Here is a 26,869-nt window from a genome sequence, read left to right as displayed (position 1 = left end):
TAAAGTCCTTTCGTTCTGCCCCACAGAGTAAAGAAGTGCCTCCTCTCCTCTTCTCCGCCTCCGTTCCCCAGGGACGTCTCACTCCAAAAGTTTTCTCTGGCCCCTCTTTTCCTCCCTCTTCGTAGCAAAACACCCTCCTTTACGAATTTTCCGCTGTCTTGAGGGAGCGATTGAGGGGAAGTATCTTATCCGCCAAGGCAACTTACTTTCACTTTCCTCCCGCACTGGTGTCGTGCTGCGTCTAAGTTGATTTTCGGCTTTTAGCTAAACTCCGTTCACCTCTCTTCGTTACTCCGAGACTTCCTTATTATTTTGGCTTTCCCACCATCCAATTCAGGTATTCTCTTTTCGTTTCGGAGTTCTTGGTTTTGAGAGTGAACCGCTTTCACTGCAGGCTTAGGGCTTCGCTAATTGGAGGTAGGTAATGGCGTCCCTCGACCTACAAGATCTCTCCGCCACTCTCTTCACCTCTTACGAGGCTACCTGGCAGCCGGGTCGATCTTTTCCTGGTCGTGCCGGGAACCAGCCCTTCTGGTCACCCTCCAGAAGTATTTTTGGGGGTCTCCGCGCCCTGGAGTTGCCCCCACCCTCCAAAATAGCTCAGGTTCTCCCTCCCGGTAAGAACCTTGCCTGCGCTGAGATCGCGGTGCACCGGAAGTCCTTTCCCTCCTAAAAAGTTAGGGGAAATGTGTGTGCGTCTTATGAAGCGAATGCAGGCTGCGCAGCTATCCCAGAAGCCAAAACAGCAAGAGGAATTGCTGCTTTCACTGCACAGCGATCCCTCTTGCTGTTCTGGCTTCTGAGATTCAGAATATTTTTTTTCTTGTTTTCCTCCTCCAAAAACTAGGTGCGTCTTGTCTGGTGCATCTTATAGAGTGAAAAATACGGGTAATTCTGGAGCCTAGTTGTGCTTTCCCCCTTCCTGTATGAAGTTTATTGAGTACTGCCAAATTTTAATTGAGTGCTTATTGAGCGCTGGCAAATTGTTTAGGTGTTATCATTCTTGGCAGCACATGAGGAAACAATTTTTTTGGGAAGGATAGCCATATTTACAGCAGCTATATATCCTGACCATGATCTAATTCCAAGATCTAAGATCCCATCATACCTATAAAAAATAATGGTGTAAAGTTTGCTTTCTTTGAGCTGATAAGATTTTTGCACTCCCAAATATTTTATTACCTTGCGGCAGATTTTACAGCTCATCTGCTTTTGAATGATTGACTGTTCAGATGGAATAACACGCATATAGATTAAATTCCGATTTGGATTTGTTGATTTTTAATCTGGCCATTTTACCAGAATTGCTTAGTTCTTTCATTAATACAGGTATTGCACTTTAATAACAAATGCAGCAATGCTAGAGAAGAAAGAAGGGGAAGAAATGGGTTCATTTCCTCTTTCTACAACTTCTTGGTCATTCCAGCAAAGGCTATTGCTCTATGCGGTGTAGCTGTGGCTTCAGCTGTATTCTAGCAAACTACTGTAAAAATCACGGTGGGCTCTCAGTTTTGCGACAAGTTCCCTGAAACAAACCACGGAAGTCAACAATGAAACTAAAGGCAATGCATTTTGTTCTCCCTCAACAGCACATGCAGATACTGTTGTCTTGACCATTGGATCTGTCATTGGTCTTGTCCACTCAGTCCGCCTGAGCCTGTCTTTACATGCAGGGGAAGTCTCTAACTCACTGAGGGTTAGAGAGCCATCAGCTGCTCTCACCTGGCTTAGCCAGCCAACCAAATTGGTTTTCAGATGTGGCTGCTGTCGCATGCTGACAGCTTCTAGGAGCCACAGGTAAGAGTGCAGTGCAGGGTGAGGACCAAAAGTGACAAACTACTCCAAAAGGAGCATGACATGTCCCCACCAGAGGTATTACCGTACTGTCCTGAATATAAACCTCAGGGTTTTTTTTCAAATTCCAGCTGTGAAAAGTTAAGTGCAGTTTATATTCGGAACCAAGCGCTGTGTGCCCGCCTCCCAACACTACCGCCCTGAATGGGGGACGCAGAGGGGGCCGGCTATGCCTTGGGGAGATCGTGCTGGGAGGCGGTAGTACCAAGAGGTGGGTGCGCAGTGTGCTCGGAACCGAGCGCCAGCGTTGCCCCCCCCCCCGTTCAGGGCAATAGTACCGGGAGGCGGGCCGCACCTGCAAATAAGCCTTCAATGTTAAAGGTGCAGCTTATTTGTGGGTGCATCTTATATTCAGGCCAATACAGTACCTCTCCTGTAACAGCACACACACCCCTTGTATATCACGATTGCATAATATTTCGTGATATCACACAGTCGTGATATACAATCAAGAAAGCATGATACCATTATTTCGTGCCATGATACCACAGAATCATGATTTCACGAATCGTGGACACACAATAATGATATCTTGATCTCACACTATGATATGAAATGTGGTTTCACGAATTCATTACTTCATGCAATCATGATTGCATGATATCACAAAATCATGATTTCATGAAGCCTATACAGTGGTACCTCGGGTTACATACGCTTCAGGTTACATATGCTTCAGGTTACAGACTCTGCTAACCCAGAAATAGTACCTCAGGTTAAGAACTTTGCTTCAGGATGAGAACAGAAATCGTGCTCTGGAAGCGCGGCAGCAGCAGCAGCAGGCCCCATTAGCTAAAGTGGTGCTTCAGGTTAAGAACAGTTTCAGGTTAAGAACAAACCTCCGGAACAAATTAAGTACTTAACCCAAGGTACCATTGTATCATGATTGCTTGTGGAATGATATGATTGCATGATACCATCTTGGCCAGAATATAAGCCACACTCCCCCCCCCCCCCAAATTCCGGCTGTGAAAATTTAAAATGCAGCTTATATTTGGAACCAAGCGCTGCACACCCGCCTCCCAGCACTACTGCTCTGAATGGGGGGGGGGCGCCGCCAGCTTGGGAAGGTAGTGCCAGGAGGCGGCAGTACCGGGAGGCAGGCCACGCCCACAAATAAGCCTTCAATTTTAAAGGTGTGTCTTATTTGCGGATGTGTGTTATATTTGGGCCAATACGTTATTAGAATATTATGATTGTATTATTTGTTTTCGTTCTTTGTGCCTCTTTAGAACAATACATGTTGCACTTTAATGTCGCCTTCTACAAAGATCCATTGACTCGCTAGGAATGCCACCCAGAATGGCTGCACTCTCGTTCTTTTGCAATGGCTTTGTGAAATGATGATGGTAATAATAATAATAATAATAATTAAATATTGCCAAAATTCACCCATAAATATCAACTTTTGTTTTGCTTTGTCCCTTAACATGAAGCTGAAGAGGAGGATTTAAAGGCTGCTTGCGGACAGGCAATTTTCAAACATATTTTAGTTTATTTGCTTCTCTTAAAATTGCAGCCTGCAAAAGAATGCAAGTTTCTCCCAGAGAGTCGAGGGAACTGGACAGGGGGCCAGAGGAGGCTGCCTTGTAGCAAGTCAAATATCAGATTCATCTCATTCAGTCCTGCCAGCCCTGACTGCAATATGCCCCTCTTGCCCCCCTCGCCAGCGAAGTGGCTGCTCCAGCCCTGCCAAACTGCCCTTCCCTCCTCGGGAAGCCACAAAGGTCTTCCTCCTTGAGGACCCCTGACATCCAGAGCCAACCAGATGCCCCCAAAGTGCTGCCGCCCAAGCTGGGGCAAGAAGCCAGACAACTCTGGAGTTGCCCTCTGTCAGAAACTCACCTGCCCTGGGACTTCTTGGGAGGAGGAGGTGAGGCAGTGTGCAGGGCCAGATTTAAGTTTGATGTGGCCCTAAGCTACTGAAGGTAATGGGGCCCTTTATATGTCCAGCTGTTCTTTGTCAACAACAAATTGTCGCTGGGTTTTTTGTGTGTTGAATATATGCTCTATGGTAATTGATGGACCTCATAGGTATCTCAAGTCATTTGCACATCACAAAAGATGTATTTTATCAAAGTCATTGTTGAACTGAAATACTCATAGTGAAATAATTATTCGGCTCTAACTTGAAATGATTTTTCATTCATAAACTTAATACTGCAAACACATTGGCATTGGGCAAGAACAAAAGTTCCTTTAAGAACACAGTTTACAAAGACTAATCATCTAGTCTCTAGAAACTTGCTATAACATGAAATAATGATAGGTGTAAATATGTGATGCAAACGACTCATAATGATAAATAGCTTTATTCATATGAAATTAAGTGTTATAACCTGTACAATGCAACTGTAGTTCATACCATGCATTTTTTAAATATAATATCAATATCACCATTGTAGTCTGCACTGTTCATTGGGACAGCAGACCTTTGTACCCTGTTACACTTAGTGAGTGTAAAAGACGGTATTTCTAGTAATATGTCACATTCATAAATAATACAAATACTATACATTTTTTTTTTATAAATATTTATTAAAGTTTTTAAATATAAATGCACAAATAATAAACAATCTTACTTCTATCACAGACATAATTTCATCACTTCTTTGGACTCCCTCGCGTCTCCCGCTCCCATTTACATCGTTAAAAGTTTTTTCCAAACAAATTATCAACTTGTTTACAATCTCATGTCCACACATTCAAATATGATCTAGCACTTCTTCCAAAAAATTTTATATTTTCTTTAGTCTCACTTATCATCAAATTTCAAATCTAATTTAGTGGTGGCCAATTTTTTATAATCTAGCATCCTTCTTAACATTCAACCAAATTACAATGTTTTTGTAGATACTTCTTGAATTTCTCCCAGTCTTCCTCCATCTTCTCTTCTCCCAGGTCACGGATTCTGCCAGTCATCTCGGCCAGTTGCATATAGTCCATCAGTTGCATCTGCCACTCTTCCAGTGTGGGTAGATCTTGAGTTTTCCAGTTTTTTGCGATGAGTATCCTTGCTGCCGTTGTTGCATACATAAAGAATGTTCGGTCCTTCTTTAACACCTTCTGGCCGACAATACCCAGAAGGAAGGCCTCTGGTTTCTTAGTGAAGGTATACTTAAATACCTTTTTCAGCTCATTGTATATCATTTCCCAGAAGACCTTCACCTTAGGGCATGTCCACCAGAGGTGAAAGAATGTTCCTTCATTTTCTTTACATTTCCAACATTTATTATCAGACGAATGGTATATTTTGGCAAGTTTAACTGGGGTCATGTACCATCTATATATCATTTTCATTACATTTTCCTTCAGAGCATTACATGCGGTGAAGTTCAGCCCAGTGGTCCACAACCTTTCCCAGTCCTCAAACATAATGTTATGCCCAATGTCCTGTGCCCATTTTATCATAGCCGATTTAACCATTTCGTCTTGTGTATTCCATTTTAACAGCAAGTTATACATTCTAGATAATACCTTAGTCTTTGGTTCTAACAATTCCGTTTCTAACTTCGATTTCTCCACCTGGAACCCTAACTTTTTATCATTTTTAAAAACTTCTTTGATCTGAGCATAATGTAACCAGTCTCGCACCTTATCCTTCATTTTCTCTAAACTCTGAATACAAATACTATACATGCCTGTACATCAAAAAATTATTTAACAGGTCTGATTTTATAAATGCATCTACCCAATACCCATTCAATTGTATAATTTTATCATGATTCATTGTTGAATAGCTGTTTTAAGGGTTGTTCTTAAAAGTCTGGAACGGAGTAATCTGTTTTGCAGTCCTTTCTATGGGAAAGCACGCTTTGGTTTTGGAATGCTTTGGTTTTGGAATAGACTTCTGTAAGGGATTAAGTTTGAGAACCAAGGTACCACTATATATAGAAATGAACAAACCAGTGATATTTTAGGGAGCAGGCTAGCAGGCGGGGCCCATTCCTTATATCATAGGAGCCTATACAACACAAAATACTGTTGCTTTATGTAGGTTTTATTTTATTTATTTTTTATCTTATATTTTGGAAATGTACATCCAGGGGTTTTTTCCTTAAAATGTTTTCAGGGCCCCAAGACAGTGGGGCTTAAGCTATAGCTCAGGGGTCAGCAACCTAAGGCCCATGGGCCGGAAGCAGCCCGCAGAGGTTGTTTGACTGACTCATGAGCTGCCCCCGAACCGAGTTGCCTGCTCATGTGCTGCGCTAAACTGCAACAGCGCAGCATGGGGACTCGCTTCCGCAGCGCTGAAAATTGCGTCTGCGCAGACACAGACACTGAAAATTGCAGGCTCGGGTGCAATCCAGCCCATGGAGGGATATCCACTGGACCGATCCAGCCCAGGCAAGATAAACCTTGCTGACCCCTGCTAGAAGAAGAAGAAGAAGAGTTTGGATTTGATATCCCGCTTTATTACTACCCGAAGGAGTCTCAAAGTGGCTAACATTCTCCTTTCCCTTCCTCCCCCACAACAAACACTCTGTGAGGTGAGTGGGGCTGAGAGACTTCAGAGAAGTGTGACTAGCCCAAGGTCACCCAGCAGCTGCATGTGGAGGAGCAGAGACGCGAACCCGATTGAACCAGATTAGGAGTCTACCGCTCTTAACCACTACACCACACTGGCTCTCTTATTGCTATAGCTTGTTTAGCTTATACCTAAATCCGGCACTGGAATGGTTCAATAAGATGGGCGATAGATACCATCCATGTCGCACCTACTCCCCTTGCAGTGGAGAAAGCTTTAGAATCTATGCCACTCATCCTGATTTGAGCATATGAGTTTTTGTATAATCTCATGATAGAAGCCATGAAATACTGTCCCATGTTCATTTTTTACATCAACACTTATAGGAACTGCCAGTTGATTCATTTTGGCAATTTTACATGCATCAAGCAATACGACTACTAGTAGTAAATTTTTGCTTTTGCTGTCACGGATGACATTTAGTAGCCTGGGGATTGGATCAGTTGCGATGCAGGAAGAAATAAATATGTTAAGCCTTGCAGTAAAGATTGCTGTAAATATTTTAGCATCTTGATTTAAAAAGCCTATTGGCATATATCAGTGGTTCCCAACTAGTTGTTCGCAGGTGGTCTGCGTAACCCACCAAGGGGGTCTGTGGCACCATTCACATAACAAAAACTACCACAGAGATATCTAAATGTTCAAAAGTAGGGGGTCCATGGCTTGGTTTTTGAAAAACAAGATGTCCATAGTACTTAGTGAATTGGGAAGCACTAGTCTGTAAGATTTACCAACTCAGGATGACAAGCTAGCAGTGACTTAATAATGTACAGTGGTACCTTGGGTTAAGAACTTTATTTGTTCTGGAGGTCCGTTCTTAACCTGAAACTGTTCTTAACCTGAGGTACCACTTTAGCTAATGGGGCCTCCTGCTGCCGCCGCGCGATTTCTGTTCTCATCCTGAAGCAAAGTTCTTAACCTGAGGTACTATTTCTGGGTTAGTGGAGTCTGTAACCTGAAGCATCTGTAACCTGAAGCATCTGTAACCCAAGGTACCATTGTACAGCTGCTTTTTCTCCAAGAATGAAATTTAAGTATACTTTTGGTGAGTAAGTGTGCTTATTGCAGTGTGTGGCTTGACCCTAAGACAGCAGAAGGGACCTACATCCTCCAGGATAACAGGTGAAGAGGATGTTATTTTCAGGCTACGGTGTGTACCGAAAGCGGGAGATTGTCCCTTTCAGCATTTTGGGTTTTTCCCTTTTAAGCATAACTGGTAGAGGACTGGTTGTTTTTTTTTCCCCTGCAGCATGTCTTTACTGAAATAGTGCATCCAGCTTGATATAATAAAAATTTGGGGTTAGTATTTACAGCCCAACTCCCCATCAAGTGACCCAGTATCCCCTAAGTTAATTATCAGACAGAGAAGAAAGAGTAGAGGCAGGAAGCAGCCAAAGCAAGGCAGATCTTTAAAGTCTGTTTCAAAAGAGTTCCTCTCCCTCCCCGCCTTGCAAGGAGGTGAGGACCCAGATGTATGTACAGTGGTACCTTGGTTCTCGAACATAATCCGTTCCAGAAGACTGTTCGAGTTCTGAAATATTCCAAGGCGCAAAGGGCTGGCTGCAAATGCAAAAATTGAAAAACACGCAGTGAAAGCCATTCGACTTACAAGGCACGTTCAAAAACGGAAGCATTTACTTCTGGGTTTTCCTCGTTCGGGTTCCAAAACATTAATCAACAGAGACATCTGAGAACCGAGGTACCACTGTAACAACTTTTAAATTGCCCAGCCCCTTAGTCAAAGATCATCCAAAAGCATCAAACAGAAAGAGACACATTGTCACTGGAGAATATTTCTGACTCCCTTCTCCCAGAAATTGGCATTTCTTAAGAGTACAGGAACAAAGGACTCAAAGACAATTGACCATGAGTGGCCACTGTAAGGGGAAATGCTGTTGCCAGAGAGGGGTAGGAGGAGCTCAGTTGGAACAACGTCATTATGTCATTATCAGGGCATACTGCATTCTTGTCTCTCGCTATTATGAACGAATAAACTCATTAAAAAGGACTCTCTACTTTGTTTTCTCTACTTCTTGCTGCCAAGGGATGGGGGTGGGGGTGGGGAGGAGAATTCCTGAGCCTGACAGTGTCTCCTGTCTGTCAAGAGACCTGATAGTGTTTGCTGATTGCCTTTTTCTGGACAGTCTAGGCCATTATTTGGAAATGGTAATACCTCAGTTCTTGAGTCTATTGTTATAGACCTCCCCTATTCATGAGAGATGTTTTATGTATTTGGAGGAGTTTGCAAATGAAAAGAACTCTTGAGAAAGGTTTTTCCAATATACTTCCTTCTACAGCAGAGAACATCTTTGGGGACATGAAGAGAGTCAAGATGAGCTTCAGAATTGCCCTGTGAACCCAAAAGTCATTTTATTTTCAGGGAAATTTTTTTTGAAGAGTGAAGGATTGGTTTTCTGTGGAGCATGTGTCTGCTATGTGTGCACCTTAAAATTTGTGTCACAAGCTCTATTTGTTCTGTTGGTCTCGGCTAGATTAAAAACAGCCATTGTAGAGCTTTCAATTCAGTCACCCTCAATTTTCCCTGCTAAAGTCCAGCAAGACATTGCACCTATCCGTTTTCAGACTGCCGACTATCAGCCATCATGCATGCAGGGGGAACAATGTGACTGGTTATTAAAAACATATTTATTTTTTTAAGATTGTTTTCCTTATCACACCTGGGAAAACAGGATGATTTCCTTGTGTACACCCCGAACATCTCTCTTCCTCCCTTATTTTCTTTCCTCTTAGTAGTTTCCAACTTGTTTTTCAAATTGGTGGCCATTTTGTGAACCTCTGCCACTTCACATTCTACCTCAACTACTTGGCTCGCCATCACTAACATTAGTATTTCATTAATTACAGTGGTACCTCGGGTTTACAGACACTTCAGGTTACAGATGCTTCAGGTTACAGACTCCACTAACCCAGAAACAGTACCTCGGGTTAAGAACTTTGCTTCAGGATGAGAATAGAAATCGTGCGGCGGCACAGCAGCAGCAGGAGGCTACATTACGGTAGCTAAAGTGGTGCTTCAGGTTAAGAACAGTTTCAGGTTAAGAACGGACCACCAGAACAAATTAAGTTCTTAACCCGAGGTACCACTGTACTTTATGCTGAAATCCGTGTCTTTATCCTACTTTTAAGTAAAATTTAACCCTGTTTATCCAAAAGTTCCCTGTCACAGTTAGCATTGAGGGAGCTATTTTAGGCCCAACCTGAGGTACGGTAAATGATTGGCGAGCTTCCTCTGTAGTGATGAGGACATCATCACTGTTACAACACCTGTATTACTTACAAAAATGACCATGAAAGACAATTGTAAAACAATCTTAAAATGCTTGCCGTTAATATACAAAATAAATGTTTTTCACCTTCACTGTTGGGTTGCTAGTTTTATGGGGTTTTTTTCACTTAAGAGTAAACCTGCTTAAATTAATGGACCTACTTTAGTCATGCCCATTAAATTCAATTGGTCTACTCTGAGTAGGTCTAACATAGACTACAGCCTTTTAATTAACCTTAAGTTTTTTATTTTTTTAGCTGTTTTAATTGATCATTTTTATATTTTTAATACACCACTTAAGAGGCTTTACTACAATTAATCAGTATTTACATTTTGTTAAATAAAATTAAATGGAAAAAAATAGCATTCAGTTGGCTGTGCACATTCCGCAATACTTTGTTCCTTGAGGTTCAAACAGCTATTCTTCTGTGCCTGTTTGGGGTTAGTGAAGATTTTTCTATTTATGCAGACTTTTGCTACACCAAGTAAGAAAGGGGTCTGTGTTGAGGATTGGTTTATCTGACACTCTTTCCTTTGTTTGCTTGGGGGGTTGGATTTATATAATATTTATTTTTTATTATTTGTTTACCATTTAATACCCTACCTTTCCTCCAAGGAGCTCATGGTAGCATGCACACTTCTCATTTCCTCATCCTCACCACAACCCTGTGAGACAGGTGAGGCAGAGATATAATCAATGATCCAGTGAACTTCATGGCTGAGTAGAAATTTGAACCCTGGTCTCCCAAGGTCCCAGTCCAACACTTGAAGCACTACACCACACATTTTGATGATATTTGAGAAAGTTATTTTAGATATAAGATTTAGATGTAACATACCATAAGCATATTTTATATGATGGCTCCTGAGATCAAAGGACAGTTTTATGTCTATGTTTGGATACAACTGGGTGCCATTTTGAATCAAGACTAAATCTTCCAAAACTGCAATGATTTTAACAAATTTTTGCATAATGATTCTTGAGATCAAATAGCAGGGTTTTCTTGGTCTATATTTAGATACAACTGGATGCCGTTTTGAATCAAGATAGTGGACTGAACCTGTCTAAACTGCATGGATTTTAAACACTGTATTCAAAACTGTACTGATTTTGTTGTTATTTATTTGACTATTAGCAATGCTGGATAAGAGGCTGCTGGTTGTTAAAGATAAAGCAAATGGCAAAGGAAACATCCTATAAGTGTGGAACTACCACTAAGAAGGCCCTCCCAGGAGTGCCCATGCATTGAACTTCAGCAGAAGATGGAACTGCAAATAGGGCCTGTTTTGCAAATCTTAGTTCCCGGATTGGTATGGAAGGAGGCATTCTTTCATATATCTGAAGGATACGAAAGAGATATTGCTACTCATCACTGCTCAAGAGTGAAATTTAGGGGTAAGAAGCAATATTTTTATTACATTGCTGTTATAAGAAAAAAAATGCTCATTTTCCCTTATGGGGTATCCTAGAGCCCATATAGAGTCCTTAGGAGAAAATAACAGAGGACAACCAGAGTATATTGAGAAGCAAAGTGGCTAGTAAGCCTGATCTTTATTAAACGGTTGCAACAGGGTCCCCACTCACCACATGCAGGAGGGAGGAGAACCCTGAACAATGGTGTGCAAACCCTTACATAGACTTTTGAAATTATCCACCTTGTAGCTCAAGACCACCCCCCAAAACATCATACATACATCACAGGAGGCAATCTACAGCAGAAATCCTATCTGCCAGGATACCTGTTAATGGGTTTACCTGGACAGCCTGGCCATTCTTTTGTGATGATAAATATTTAATTCCTGAGTCCTGGTCACAGTGTCACCCTATTCATACACAAATGTGCCCTTAAGGCAGGATTTGTGAGCACAGAGACAATGGGGAGGCTTTTCCTATTTCCATCCAAACTGCAGAGGAATATTTGAGGTCACTGAAAGACTCAAAATGGCTTTAGCACTGTTTTCCTGCAGTTTATATATTTATGTATGTGTTTGCCTGGTACATTTATGAACATTTATTTTATATCTTAGACCTTATAATTCTCATAACAATTATAATAGTGTTTCTCAAGTCTAAACCATCTTGACATGGTGATTAATTGATTTATTGTCACATGGATTTGGCTGCCATCAGTTTCGTGCACTTTAACTGCAAGTTTTACAATTACATGAGGAATCAAAGCATAAATTGTAAAGCCCATGACCACTTGCACAGGATTTGCAACCCACTTGCAGGTTGTGACACACAGGCTGGGAAATCCCAATTTGTAAAACATTTAGCGCAAGCTGTCCTCAGGCTTTCCCTGCCTGTTTCTGCATGCTTGAAATCTCTGAATTTGATTTATGTACCGATTATTATTAGAAGGACAGGAGGAGGAGCCTACACTGAAAAAATATGAAGAAATTAATGGGCATTTACAGTGGCGTAGCGTGGGGGGTGCAGGGGGGGCCGGCCGCACCGGGCGCAACATCTGGGGGTTAGGGTTAGGGGGCGCAAATCCACGGGTTAGGGGGCGCAAATCCATGGGTTAGGGGGCGCAAATTACTTGCCTTGCACCGAGTGCTGACAACCCACGCTACACCACTGGCATTTAACAGATTGGCTGCAATATTTTCAAATACATCAAAGATTAATCATTGATAAGAAAGCAGGACTTGCAAAAGAAACATCAAAATTTGAAAAAGAATTGATACAAAGTAAAGGAAAATATATCTCGTGGGTATACGACCTCCTATTAGAATGGGAGGTAAAGGAAGAACAAGTGAAAACCGTAATGGTGAGATGGGCACAAGATCTGGGTTATAATATTTACATGGAACAATGGGAAAAATTATGGTGGGAAGATGCAAAATTAATGGCCTGTTATAATCTCAAGAAAAACACAATGAAGATGATGTACAGATGGCACCAAACTCCAGAAAAACTTGCTAAAATGTATAAGAATAGATCACCTATATGTTGGAGATGTAACAGAGAAATTGGGTCTTATTTGCATATGTGGTTTAAGTGTAAAGACATTTGTGTATTTTGGAATAATATATATGAAGAACTTTAAAAACTATTTAAATTTACACTTAAAAAAGGCCAGAAATATTTTTATTAAGCATCCTGCTAAAAGAAATAGGGAAATCAAAAAGAACATTGTTCATGTACGGGATAACAGCAGCCAAAATTTTAGTAGCAAGAAATTGGAAAAATACAACAATACCCAATACGGCAGACTGGCAAAACCTAATGGTAGAATATCTGCAGCTAGCGAAGGTGACAGGAAGGATAAGAGGCCAACCAAAACAACGAGAGGCCAAAAGTCTACAACGAGTGGAGAATCTTTAAAGAATACTTTAAAAACTATGGTATAAAAGGAAACATCTTGGCAGAACTAGACTGATCCTTGTATTGTATAAATATAAGATAGTAGGGAGATAAAAAGACTATATAAGAAATATGCAACTGTGCGGTATAAGGTAATTGATAGATAAAGTACAGTTAGATTAATTGGAAAACATTTTTAATTTCTTTCTTTATAAGTTTTATAATTGATTTCAGTATCGGGAGTATAAATGACGTTAGTTATACTAATTTTGTTGTTTCTTATATTGTGGTTGTTTGTTTGATTTCTTCATTATTTGTTTGTTTGATTACAGTAGGTTTATTTGTTCGTTTGTCTGTTTTCCCATAAATGTATTTATTTTAAATTAATAAAGATATACTCTAAAAAAAGTATTACTGTATATTAGGTTTTAGGGTTTTTTATTTTAATGACAGCTTGTTTAGACTGTACACCACTTTAGAGATTTCTTAAATCAAGTTGTATATTTATTGATTTATTGGTTTTAGGCAGTGTTTTCATTTTCAGGATGTATTATTTTGTTTCACAGTATGCCACTTAAGAGATTTTTGAAATGTTAAGCAGTATATTTAGTTCACTTTTGAAGATATGGCATCCCTGTTAAAACGCTTTTAAATAAATAAAAAGTTGAGCTTCTGGGAGAAAAGGCAGGATTTCAGTATAAGGTGGGGAAGGCAAACAAAAAAGTAGTTGCAATATAGCCTATATTATTACACTGCTAGGAAAATTCCTTGGAGAGCGCATGGCTCTCTTTTGGGCGCCAGTCAGTGCTTAGAAAAATAAAAATTTTATGTGACATGTCTGTGCATGCGCAGGGACCACAGTTCTATTTTCGCTTCTCCAACATAACTCCATTCAAGGCCGCGCCCACTCCTATTTATACATATGCAAATATTAACTTATAGACGCACATCCATGGCGACCAAGCAGCATCCGAAGAGGAGGCGGGATTAAAGCCGACACATCCGCCCCTGCGTTTAAGTTGTTGCCCATCTTTTAAAACCTGTGCCTATAGAGGAGGGTATTTCTGCGCCTGCGCTTTGTCATCCCTCTCCTGCTATCCGTAGCCCCTCCGTGGGCAGTTATCCTCTGTACGTCCCATGCACAGAGAGCGTATGCGCTTGCGCAAGAGAATTCTTTCGCTACCTGATAGGGAGGAGGGAGCTATATCCTTACGTTCTTTTCTATAATGAAGGTGGGGAGAAGAGTAAAGGCGCCTGCGCAGTAAGCTCGGTTTTCTCTCACTCGTTGGGGGGAAAGCAACATTGGAGCTTCTGCGCATGTGCCTTTGGCTCACCCGCGTTCTCTAGGCGCAGGGACGCGCCTGCGCTTGCGCGGCCACTCACACACGCGCAGAGGAGTAAGCGAGGGGGCGGGAGGAAGAAAAAGTCCCCAGTGCGCATGCGTATTTCGATTCTACTATCCCTCTGGTGGCGGCCGCGGGAAAGGAGCGATAAAAACCAATCTGCGCGCCTGCGCGCAACTCGCTTTCCCCTCGCCAGAACCAGGAGGAGGCGGCAGAGGAGGAGGAGGAGGCGGAGGCTCTCGCTGTGTGGAGATAGCGTGAGGGGAGCCCAGGCTCTGCCGCCACCCCGTCTTCTCCCACGCATAGGAAGACCCAGGAGAAGGAGGAGGAGCAGAGGCAGCTCCAGCTAAGCCCGGTCTGAGGCGAGGCTGCGCTGCTGCTCTGCTCTCTCAGTCCTTGCCTGCCTGCCTGCCTCTCCCCTCTCTTTCCCCGCCTCTTCTAGCTCCCAACATGTCGGCGCCGCCGGCCAAAGTCAGCAAGAAGGAGCTCAACTCCAACCACGACGGGGCCGACGAGATCTCAGGTGCGGGTGCCGGAGGCGGGGGCGAAAGGGGGTCTTGTGTGGCGCGCGGGAATGGCGGGCGGGACCCGGAGGTGGGAGGGAAGAGATGCACACGCCGAGGCTCTTCTCCTTTGCCCCCTCCGCAGCCGCCATCTTCTCCAGCAGCAGCAGCAGCGGCCGCCACCGGAGGCGGGAAGGGAAGCGCGCCTTCGAGCGGAGGGGGGCCTCGCTCGTGTGGGCCGGATGTGCAGGCCGCGGCGGCGGCTGAGTCCAAGCGAGGGAGGGAGGCCATGTTAAAGCGCCCCTTTTGTCTCCCGCGCGGCGCGCTCTCGCCCGCTCGCTCTCCTTGCGCCCTTGGCTGCTTTCTTCTTCCCGCCTCTCTGGCGGCGGCAACAGCAGCAGAAGGCCTCGCTCTTCGCTTCCGATCCCTTTTATATCGCTTCCTCGCACACAGAGAATATATCCTCCCCGGCCGCGCTCCAGCCGTGCTTTCTTTCTTTCCCGCCCCCCGCTTTTGCTTGCCGCCATGATTGCCTTCCCTGCAACGCATGGCTTTTGCCTTGCAGCAGCTCGGAAGAAGGTTTTGTACTTTGGAGGCGGAGGAGGAGAGGGGCGCGTTTTGTGGGTGTTCTTTTTACTACAAAGCGGCGGCTTCCCTCCTGCAGTTTGAGGGGTCGCAACTTCCCACCACGTGCAGCTGTGCCATGGCTTCGGCGGCTCAGATCAAACCCGAAACTCGTGGCTTGATCTCCGCCCCCAAATCATTTATACTGTATATGTATATACGCACCTACAGATGTCCAACTGCAGATTCCTTTAAAAAATGAATTCATGTTTTCATTGTATTTGAGAGAAACGGGGCACTCCCCACCCTTTAAACGTTTCTGCTTGTAAAAAGGAAACACACAATTGTCTGGCAGGGACCAACCCTCAAAAGAGTGCCCAGCGTCCGTTACTCTGCGCACGTGTTGCTTCTACCGCCGTCTGTAGCCGCCTTTTTTTAAAAAAAGATTTTCTTGCTGGGATCAGTTTTAAGGTGATCCTGTTTTCATTGCCTGCAGCTGCACGCCAGCAAGCCACGCTGCACATAGAGCATGTCGTGCAGAATTCATTGTGCCATGTTCCCAAAGAAAGGGGCCTGGAATAGCAGGCTTCCGTATGCCAAGGGGAGGAGGGGGTTCCCCTCATCCCAGGTTTTGGAAAGCCCATTTGTCTCCAAATAATGCAGGCTAGACTAAGAGATCCGTGGAATCCCGCCTTGTGGGTTTTTTAATAGGCTGCTTCCCACTCTTTCACTCTGTCTGAAAACACACTAGACAATAAGAATTGTTTCTTTTAAAGGAAACAGTGTGGCATGTTCACTTGCTCAACAGGGGCTTTTTATTGCCTTAAAAATGGTGATCCAGGAAATTAATGTGTTCTCAGGTGTGCTCTTTATTACATAGCTTTTTTCAATTAAATGAAACTGATGGGTTGATTAGTTCAACAACTTGTGGCACGAACATTCTTAAAGTCTATTGGCTGTATGATGGGCCAGGTGAGAGATGTAGAAGCAAAGTAACCATCTCATGGGTCCCACCAGGTGAGAATAGTTGCAAGATTAGAAGTATAGATTGAAAACAATCTTGTAAAGACATGAGAGCAGTTCTTTCCACCCACAGTCCCTGTGGAGTTCAGATTTTGGATCAAATTCTTTCAGCACAGTACTGTGTGAATTTATACTTAGGAATAGGTTTGTCTGATTTGTTTATTTTTAAAACCATCTTCTCAACTTCCTATTTAAGTGTGCATAGATTTGGAGCCTAAGAACGGAAATGGAATGTTTTCTTGTTAAAATGCATGTTCAGTGTATGTGGGAGAAAGCATGTGCAAATGAATACACAGTCAAAAGCAAAGCAGATCGAGAAACAATATAGATCAAAATTCCATCCACAATATTGAGAACAAGCATTACACGTGTTTATTGTGTTGCTAATTAGAATCTGACTTGAGGCACATTTTTTTTCCAGACAAAGAGCAGCAGGAAGCAATTGAACATATTGATGAAGTACAGAATGAAATAGACAGGTAACCCAGATGGTGTTATATGTTTATTCAGAATATATTAACAAGCATCTCAATGCTTGTGTTATATAATAATGTAGGTTTACCAAACAACATAGCTGATAAAAGCTTTTTGTCTGCTATTTAGTAATTTGCTTATAAAGAGTTATAAAATAAGGCAGCTGGAATGTACTTTGAAACTTGAAAACATGAGCTGTGCTTATTTGGATTTCATCTATTAAATACAAAAGTTGAAAAGGAAACTGCTGGTAGCAGTAAGAAGTTTGTATATTTTGGACAGAGATTTTCATAAGTGATGTGAGTCAATGCTGCTTAATAAGATGCCAGCTATGGGTGTGGAAGGGGAAGGAAATCAAGCCCCCCACTCACCCCAGCAGCCAGAGATGCAACCTGCAAATTGCTGCTCCTCTCTGTGGATTTTACAAAGACTATTAATGGTATTTCTTAAGTGTGAAACAATGCACCTGGTTCCTAGGGGTTGAAAAATGAATGAACGTTGATTTGTTTCATTTTTCATTCCTTTCGTGCATACCTACTGTCAGCAATCACATGTGGGGCAAACTGAGTTTTCTGAGCTGGTGGCCTTTCTGAACCTTGGGTCCCCAGATGTTAATGCACTACAACTCTCATCGTCCTTGATCACAGGCCGTGATGGCTAGGAATGATGGGAGTTGTAGTCCAACCACATCTATTAACCAGAGTTAAAACTGAGATCTATATATGGGAGATGCTGTGCAATAATATGGTAATAGGGTGCATTTGACTCAATTAATGCCACTTGAGAATGTTTACAGCTCTACAATTGAATTCATCATCATTCAGATACAGTGGTCCCTCTGGTTACAAAATTAATCGTTCTGGAGGTCCATTCTTAAGCCGAAACCATTCTTAACATGAGGCATTCTTTCGCTAATGGGGTCTCCCGCTGCTGGTGCTGCGCCGCTGGCGCACGACTTCGCTGACATCTCGGGGCAAAGTTTGCAACTAGGGGCATCTACTTCTGGGTTAGTGGAGCTTGTTACCCAAAGCATTTGTAAGGAGGACGGTATGTAACACGAGGGTCTGTATTGGGCTCTGATCTGGAAGGATAGATAGTTACTTATTTGGACAAAATTATTTAACAGTGCATCAATGACCTGGTCCCATTGGTTTCAGATTAAACTTTCAGGTTGTTAGAGATTGAAATAAACTAATCCTGCTACTTAGTGTTCTATTCCCCCCCCCCCAATCTGCTGTGAAATGTCATGCTGCTTTGATACTTCCCCTTTGGATCTCCCATTTTGTTTGGATCTTGTCTTTGCTATAGACTGAATGAACAGGCCAGTGAGGAAATTTTGAAAGTAGAACAGAAGTACAACAAACTCCGCCAACCATTCTTCCAGAAGAGGTCAGAATTGATCGCCAAAATCCCGAACTTTTGGGTAACAACATTTGTCAACCACCCACAAGGTACATTAAAGTCTATAAATTCTAAATATTTGTTTTATAAATTAACTTGTACTAATTTTTCAAAGTGACTTGTGATACTGAATATCCTATCCAACTTTTTTTTTCGTTCTGGACTGTGTTGTTAATGAACCTTTTTCTATTTTTATCGGTGTTTACTTAGATTTTATTAATTGTTTTTTCTATGTTTTTAGCTTGTACTGTTTTATCTTTGTAAGCCACCTTGAGTCTTGGACTGGGAAAAAGGCAGATATAACTAAAGATAATGACAGTAACAACAAGATGACAGCCTATGAAAAACAATGCAGATGCACTCTTTCTCTAATGCAAAACCTGTTATTCAGATTCCTAAACATTGGCTTTCTTTTGTATTATTTGGATATATTGAGCAGTGTTGAGGTGAAAGCACAGCTTCCATCAGTGGAATCTCTGAAGAAGTTCCTGGTGGGGAGGGGATTGTGACAGGGAGATGTTTGTTGTCAGATGCAGCCCACTTCACTTTAGCTTCAGACCTCAGCATTCTGTAAAAACAAGTCAGAAATAATTTACTAGAACTGAGTTTATATTAGTTGATTTCCATAATGTGGATGAAGTTGGAGAACCCGGCAGCAATATATGTTTCAGAGCAGGTTAGGAAATAAAATTCTGTAGGGTGGTGATGCTTCTACTGATGAATATGTAAAACGCACATGTGATGGAAACTTTGTAATTCTCTGATAGTATCTGCACTGTTGGGAGAAGAAGATGAAGAAGCGCTGCATTATTTGACCAGGGTGGAAGTGACAGAGTTTGAAGACATCAAATCAGGTTACAGAATAGATTTTGTAAGTAAAGGTGTGCTGCACCTTCCTTACCACGTTTGTGGATGGCTGGGAGAACAGCTTAGTGCTCCTTGAGGCCGTGCTTTGAAATATCTATGCCATGTATTGACGTTCTTATATTCTCTTGACTGCAGTATTTTGATGAGAATCCATATTTTGAAAACAAGATGCTCTCCAAAGAGTTTCATCTGAATGAGAGTGGGGACCCATCATCAAAATCAAGTGAAATCAAATGGAAATCTGGAAAGGTACGTAGCTGCAGATTTCTTTGAATCCCTGTTGGTTTTGTGGGATAGTTGATCCCAGACACTAGCAGCGTCTTCTCCAGACTCTCTTTCCTCCTTGCATGGGTGAAACAAAGCACAGTTGTATCTGATGGATTTTATGTGATCTGGTGTTTCAGAGGATGGAATTTATGAGCTTCTTAGATTGCTGTGAGAACTTTTGGAAGCAAAAAATGCATGTGGACGCCAACCTATGGGTTATATCCAGTGGGTTATATCCAGTATTAGTTATACTTTAAGTAGACCCATTGAAATGAATGACGATTCAATTAGGTGCATTCCATGGGTCTTCTGTGAGTACAACTTGGTTGGGCACAACCCTTTTGTGTAGTGTGAAGGGAGGTGGTTAATTTGCAAAACAGCATGGTTCTGCTGGGAGATGGAAAAGGGAAAAGCATATAAAGATATTAAAAACTAATTGTTTTAGTTTATTCATTTATTCCATCCTTATCCAGCTCTTCCTCCAGGGAGCACAGTGACGTACATAGTTTCTCCCCTCTGTCTTCACAACAACCTTGTGAAGAAGGTTAGGCTGTGAGAGTGACTGACCTAAGGTCACCCATTCAGTGTCATGACTGAGGATCTGAACCTGAATGTGATCAGGTTGGCTCCGAACAACTCCATAAAGATACTTGAGGCTTAGAAGTTGGATTTTAGTAATTCAGTTGTTATGTCTTCTACTTCTGTGGCCTAAACTTGTCTGAAGATTCATATTAGATGCAAATCTGTTGGAATCTTTCCTCTCTCCCCATCCCACCCAGCCGATGCTTTAATGGAGAGAACCAGAAATAACACTAAAGAAACTGGAATGGCCTAATTCACCTGCTTCTTTAGCATGACAGCCTGGGATGTTTCCCTGAGCTATGATAATTCCACTTGCTTGCCTGAAGGGAAAGGGAGGTGTGTTTGTAGAAACCTCTAATTCTTGTGTTGCTGGGATGTGGCCTGCTGTGTCTAGGTTGTCCGCAAGGGGATGTGTCCCTGCTGAAAAAGTACAGTTGTACCCGTGGGATATTCCTAATGAAAAGGTCTGTTTCATTCAACAATCTGGAATTCTCTGCCATGTTGAGAGTGTTGCACCACAGCTACACCATGTAAAGAACCCTTAAGGGTGCTGAGAGTTGGGAGATCCTTAACAAACTACAGTTCTCAGGGTTCTTTATGAGGAAGCCTTGACTGTTAAAGTGCTGTGGAAGTAGAATTACTTCAGAATGGACAGTTCATCTGTACCATCTGAGGGCCCTTAATCTTGTGCTCCTAAATTATGTTTTCTCTGAATTTGGTGGGGAATATCAAAAGCAGTTAGCTGCTGCTGCTGCTCCATAATCTTGTTCAGTAAGTGGTCCAGTGCTTCACAGTTTCTGAATAAAGATGACAGATTAGCAATCTGAGTATCTTTTCAGTGGAAAAACTCATTTTCAGAAGGAAGTTTTGATGTTTCTGTTGCCTTTTTTTTTTTTTTTTTTAAAGGATCTGACAAAGCGCTCAAGTCAGTCACAAAACAAGGCCAGCAGAAAGAGGCAGCATGAAGAACCGGAGAGCTTCTTCACCTGGTTCACTGACCATTCTGATGCTGGTGCCGATGAACTAGGCGAGGTCATTAAAGATGACATCTGGCCGAACCCATTACAGTACTACTTGGTAAGAGTCTTTAAATGAGTTTGCATCATGCTTCGGGGGGGGAGAGTTGAGTAATTTAAGATGAACATGCTAATGTTTTATTGTTTTTCAAATAAGGTTCCTGATATGGATGATGAAGAAGGTGAGGGAGAGGAAGATGACGATGATGAGGAGGAGGAAGAAGGCTTGGAGGACATTGATGAGGAAGGTGACGAAGATGAGGGCGAAGAAGATGAAGATGATGACGAGGGAGAAGAAGGAGAGGTTGGAATGACACTTGCCATTTAGCAATGGCTTGTAAATAGGCTTAGGAAGAGCAGAACCAGTCATCTTTGCCATGGCATCTTCTCTGCATGCCGTAGTCCTGAGTGACTTGGGTTAAGTAGCTGTAATTTGAAGGATCTCCCCTTCATGTGGAAGATCAGTGCTTTGAACAGTACAGGAGCAGAAACTTGTTCAGTGTGTTTATTAGGACAGGCCCCTTAGCAAGCATCGTCAGGATAGCAGTTTTGCCTTGTGATGTAGAAGTAGAGCAGAAAAGAGTGTGGTAGAGCCTCTCCTGAAAAGTAAAAGTGGGGAGGGAATGGATGGTATGAAATTTGGATTCTTATGGTGATTACTTAACAGTGTGTTTAAATGTTGCATTTCTTTCAACAGGAGGATGAAGGAGAAGATGACTGAACACTGACAGATTCCAACCACCCTCTTTCCTCCCCGTTTCCCCCATCTCCAGTCCCTGGGAGCAAGTTGCTGTCTATCCCCCCCCCCCAATCCTTTTCGTGCTCAGTCGCCTTGTTCTCCTGAGGTCTTTTTTTCCTCTCCTCTTCACCATGGTTCACAAATAATTTTGCAGAAAATATCAAGCAGCATTTGGTGGAAATGAAATCTTTACTCATTTTGTTACCCTCCCCACTTCCTCTTTCTAAACAAAACAAAACAAAAACTTTTAATAAAATCAACACACTGTGTTCTGTGGGGAAGAAAGAACCTTCTCCTCCCTTCACTCTGCTGGAAGCTGAAGAGTGCTAGGCCCCTGTGTAGTAGTGCATAGAATCTAGCTTTTTCCTCCTTTCTCTGTATATTGGGCTCAGAGATTACACTGTGTCTCTATGTGAATATGGACAGCATTTACCAACATGTATCTGTCTACTCTTGTTTTTTAATTAAAAAAAAGCTTAAAAAAGGAGGGGGTTATAGACAATGTAAGCAAGGGTGGGTTTCAGATGTTGGGGTGGGTTAAAGGGGCATTTGAACAAAACAATACGTCTCCTTTGGCATGTTTAATCCCAATAAACATCCTTGCAGTTTAAAATATGACACTTAGGAGATTTTTTTTTAATTACAGTTGAGCCCTGCCACTTGATGGAGAATCAGCAGAACCTGTAGGACTTTATTTGGATTTCACATTCTCTATTGTAATTTTGTTCTTTGTTTTGTTTTTTCAAAAGAATTTTGTTTTACTGGAAAAAGAAAGTTGCTCAGTTCTGAATGTTCAAAAGTGTACAAGTTGCTTTGTTACAATAAAACTTAATGTGTACACAAGGGGGCTAATAGTCTTCACTGGAAAAATGAAATAAAAACATGTTCGACCCCACCCCTTTAGTTTGCTTTCTCAGTATGGAAGTTAGTACCATTAGGACTAATCAATATTAAGTTGATGGGAAGAAAACTCTTGAAAGTAAGTTATATGATTAGCAACATAGCTGTTTTCCTTTTCCTGAAGCAAGCCCCTCGTGCACACCTGACTCTTGAAAGCATGATTAGAGGACATCAAAAAACTAAGAGTAAAGTGGGTAGAAGAATGAAAAATAGAAAACACAGTAAATAGAAAGGATTTCCAATTCTCCATCTGTCAATTATGTATACTGTATAAAGATTATTCAAAATATTAAAAGTATTCATACCAGGATCATATGCAGCTGTTCCTCAATCTACTAGACAGCGTTTTCCCAATCTTCAACCTCTGACATCTCAAGTTCATTCATTTTCCTTTCCACACAATTTTTTTTTTTACAAAAAATGTCCAAAGGTTTTTTTTGATGTTGCTAAATGTCAAGAACAGTCTTTCCTCTGGTACTCAATGATGAATTTCTCTCCAAAGAAATTCCAACACCCATTATTAGAATAATCTATAATTTATTGTGTGTTCATTAATTTGTACCCAGTTCAATATCTTCCAATCCCATTTCCCAGCTTAATTTAGGGGGGGGGTAGTTCTTTCCACTCTTCTTCCAGAAGAATTGCCAGAGGCTTGGTAGCTTTTTCCGCTGAGTTCACTCCAATTTGCACACAGGATCCTTTCTCTGCCATCTCAGTATGTTTCTTGATGTGTCAATGGTTTCATTCTACTCCAGCAGCATAATTTGATTGTTTGTTTCACTCCTCCAGGCACCTGTGTGGAGGTAGTCTCCCATCATTATCTGCCTCCCACATTCTTAACAGTTTATAATCTTCCTTAATCACAAATAATTAAGACAGGCTATCTGTTTTATTTTTCAGCCTGTTAGTTAGTGCCTTCTTATGCCGGCCATCAGTTCGCATTCTGGGTGAAAATTAATTGGCAGACAGATAACTCCAGTCGTAATTCATCCCGATCTCAAAAATAATTAAAAGAAGGGAGGTTTAGCATTATAAAGAGCTACACAGCTGGAATGTGTGCAGAATCTGCTAATGCTTCTTGCTTGCCTGGATAGAGAGTAGAGGAGCATGTGTAGAAAATAGCCTAGGGCAAAAGGTAACATTTTCGCTAGGGGAAGGTCTGCGTAAGCAAGAGGAGTGATGAGCTGGCTACTGCTTGTGCACAGTTGTAGATTATAGCAACACTGAACTGCTCAGTGTTGTGTTAAAGTTTATTTTTTAATTTTTATTTTTGCACAGAAAAACCATACACAACATAGAGAAGCATTTTATGAATATAGGGTTATGTGTATATAGCAAGCCTGACTAACTACCTTAGTATTGCCTGTTTGGACTGTCGGAGAGCTTTCCAGTCAGCTGAGATAACTAATGGGAGACTGAAGAAGTGTGAATGCCTTTGCTACTTGATACAATGCTGCTTCCTGGCCACTTCTTGTGGTTTTACAAAAAAAAAAGGGATGCTCTAAAACTGCTTTACTGATGCGACATTGCAGAAGCATGGGACCACATAGAATGGTAGGGTTGGAAGGGACCCTGAGAGGCATCTAGTCCACCCTGCTGCAAATCGGGAATCTCAACTAAAGCAACCATGGCAGGTGGCCATCCAACCCTCTGTTTAAAAACCTTCAAGGAAGGAAGGAGAGGGAGTCTACCTTGTTAGTTTCTCACTGTGCAGCTGCTTGCAGGCACAGGACTGTGTTTACATTCCACAGACAGTCCAGGCTATTGGAAGTCTCACGGGAGTCTGTTCCATAGTCAAACAGCTCTTGCCATCAGAAAGTACTTCCTGGTGTTTAGACAGAATTGTCCTTGTAACTTGAAGCCATTGGTTTGGGTCTCTCCCTCCAGGGCAGGAGAAAACAAGCTTGCTCCATCTGACAACCTTTTAAATACTGGAAGATTGCCATATCAGTCTCTTTCAGGCTAAACATATCCAACTCTCAACTATTCCTCATAAGGCTGTTTCCAGGCCCTTGGTAATCTTGTCATTTTCCTCTGCACACATTCTAGCTTGACAGTGTCCTTAAATTGTGATGTCCAGAACTGGACACATTACTCCAGCTAGGGTCTGACCAAAGGAGATTAGAGCAGGACTATTACTTCCCTTGATCAAGAAACTATACTTATGTTGATGCAACCTAGAATAGCATAAAAAAAAATGTTGCTGCATCACACATTTGACTTGTGGTCTACTATATCCTTTTCACATGTACTGGCAATCCAGGTGTCCCCCATCTTATATCTGTGTAGCTGGTTCTTGGTGTCTTAAGTGTAGAGCCTTACATTTGTCCCTGCTGAAATTCATTTTGTTTGTTTTGACCCAGGTCTCCAATCTGGTACGGTCATCTTGACTCAATTCTGTCCTCAGTGACATTGGTTACTATCCCAGTTTTATGTCATTGCATATTGGATGAATATCCCCTCAATTCCTTTATCCAAGTCATTAGTTAAGATGTTGAACTACAACGGGCCCAGGACAGAACCATGTGGTACCCCATTTGTGACTTTCCCCCCAGGATGTTGAATCATTAGGGTTTGGTCAATCAGCTACAAGTCCACCCAACCATTATCCTCACCCAGACAACATTTTGCCAACTTTTTCACAAGAATATCATGGGGAACGTGTCAAAAGCCTTACTGAAAACAAGACACACTAGATCCACAGCATTCCCATTACTCACTAAGCTTGTGACTATCAAAAAAATAATATTTGTCTGCCATTACTTCTTGTTGAGAAACCCATCCTGGGTCTTAGTAATAAAAGCATAAGTTTCTAAGTGCTCACAGACTGACTGACTGTTTTAGGATGTTCCTGGTATTGATGTCAAGCTGACTGGTCAGTAGTTACCTGGGTCTTCTACTTTTCCCTTTTTGAAGATGCAAACATTTTCCCACCTCCAGCCTTCAGGGACCTCGCCTACTCTTCAATAATTTTCGAATATTATAAACAGAGGCTCTGAGATTACATCTGCAAGCTCCTTTATTACTCTTGGATGCAGCTCATCAGGCTCTGGAGATTTGAATTCATTTAAATTAGCCAGGTGTTCCCTGACCACCTCGTTTCTTAAATTGGGCTGCAGCTTCCTCCTGGCATCCTTTATTCTGTTGTCAGCAAGTTGGGCACTGCTTTCCTTTTGGGTGACAATAGGGGCAAAATAGATGTTGAGTAGTTCTGCCTTCTCTCTGTCATTTCTCCCTCTTTTCCATGCAAGGGACCTACTACTTGCTTGTTCTTCCTCTTGCTTCAAACATAGCTGAAAAAACCTTTTTATTATTTTTCACCTCCCTTGCAAGCTGATGCTTGAACCTGGGATCTTTGGCATGCAGAACAGGTGCTTTACCGCTGAGCTACCATCCTTCACCCTAAAGGACTTCCGATCTGGAGAAATCACTGAGCAATTGTCTTTCAGGTTTTGCCTCTTGGTTCCCCAGTGCCCCCAAGCCTACAGAATAGAAGTTTGCACAACCCACCAAGGAACATAATAGCCTAATAAACTTCAAACAAGTAACAGTTAATTGCACATTTATCAGAATCCAGTTAAAACTTTTTGTATATTATACCCCATGTGTAGAGTCGTCTCTTGTGTTGTTGGAAAAGAGTGTTTGTTATGACCAGCTTGTTCTCTTGGCAGAAGCCTATTAGCCTTTGCTTTGCCTTGTTTTGAATTCCAAGGCCAAACTTGCCCATTGTTCCTTTTATCTCTTGACTCCCTACTTTAGCATTCCAATCCCCTATAATGAGAAGAACATTCTTCTTTGGTGTCATTTCTAGAAGGTGTTGTAAGTCTTTTTAGAATTGGTCAATTTCAGTTTCTTCAGCACCAGTAGTTGGTGCATAAACTTGGATTACTGTGATGTAAAAAGGTCTGCCTTGGATTTGTATCGAAATCATTCTATCATTTTTGAGATTGCATCCCAGTATAGCTGTCACCACTCTTTTGTTGACTATGAGGGCCACTCCATTTCTTTTACGGGATTCTTGCCCACAGTAGTAGATAGGATGGTCATCCGAACTGAATTTGCCCATTCCCGTCCATTTTAGTTCACTGATGCCCAAGATATCAATATTTATTCTTGCCATCTCATTTTTGATCATATCCAACTTACCAAGGTTCATGGTTCTTACATTCCAGGTTCCTATGCAATATTTTTCTTTACAGCATTGGACTTTCC

The 26,869-nt window shown here is 41.9% G+C and overlaps 1 protein-coding gene and 1 long non-coding RNA gene across 4 annotated transcripts; one reads left to right on the top strand and one right to left on the bottom strand.

Moving 5' to 3' along the window:
* Positions 1-1,196: 1,196 nt before the first annotated feature.
* Positions 1,197-14,353, bottom strand: LOC309333637. The gene is made up of 3 exons (XR_014152624.1): positions 13,927-14,353; positions 10,273-10,334; positions 1,197-1,525 (listed from the first exon to the last, which is right to left on the bottom strand). It is a non-coding gene; the product is annotated as an uncharacterized lncRNA (long non-coding RNA).
* SET (SET nuclear proto-oncogene) lies at positions 10,805-22,600 on the top strand. Of its 3 annotated transcripts, none has more exons than XM_081847242.1 (8): positions 10,805-11,064; positions 16,833-16,890; positions 18,194-18,336; positions 19,054-19,157; positions 19,289-19,402; positions 20,909-21,079; positions 21,176-21,266; positions 21,716-22,600. In XM_081847242.1, exons 1-8 carry the CDS (start codon positions 10,932-10,934, stop codon positions 21,721-21,723), a joined length of 822 nt encoding a protein of 273 aa, XP_081703368.1. In that variant the 5' UTR covers positions 10,805-10,931; the 3' UTR covers positions 21,724-22,600. The 3 variants fall into 3 exon arrangements, with proteins under 3 accessions (XP_081703368.1, XP_081703366.1, XP_081703367.1); XM_081847240.1 differs by having other exon boundaries at positions 21,176-21,322; XM_081847241.1 differs by lacking the exon at positions 10,805-11,064 and adding an exon at positions 14,555-14,844 and having other exon boundaries at positions 21,176-21,322.
* The last annotated feature ends 4,269 nt before the right edge of the window (positions 22,601-26,869 follow it).

This window comes from Podarcis erhardii, assembly GCF_964252035.2.
Source record: "Podarcis erhardii genome assembly, chromosome: Z".
Classification (NCBI taxonomy): Eukaryota; Metazoa; Chordata; class Lepidosauria; order Squamata; family Lacertidae; genus Podarcis; species Podarcis erhardii.
This window is presented reverse-complemented; position numbering and strand designations above follow the sequence as displayed.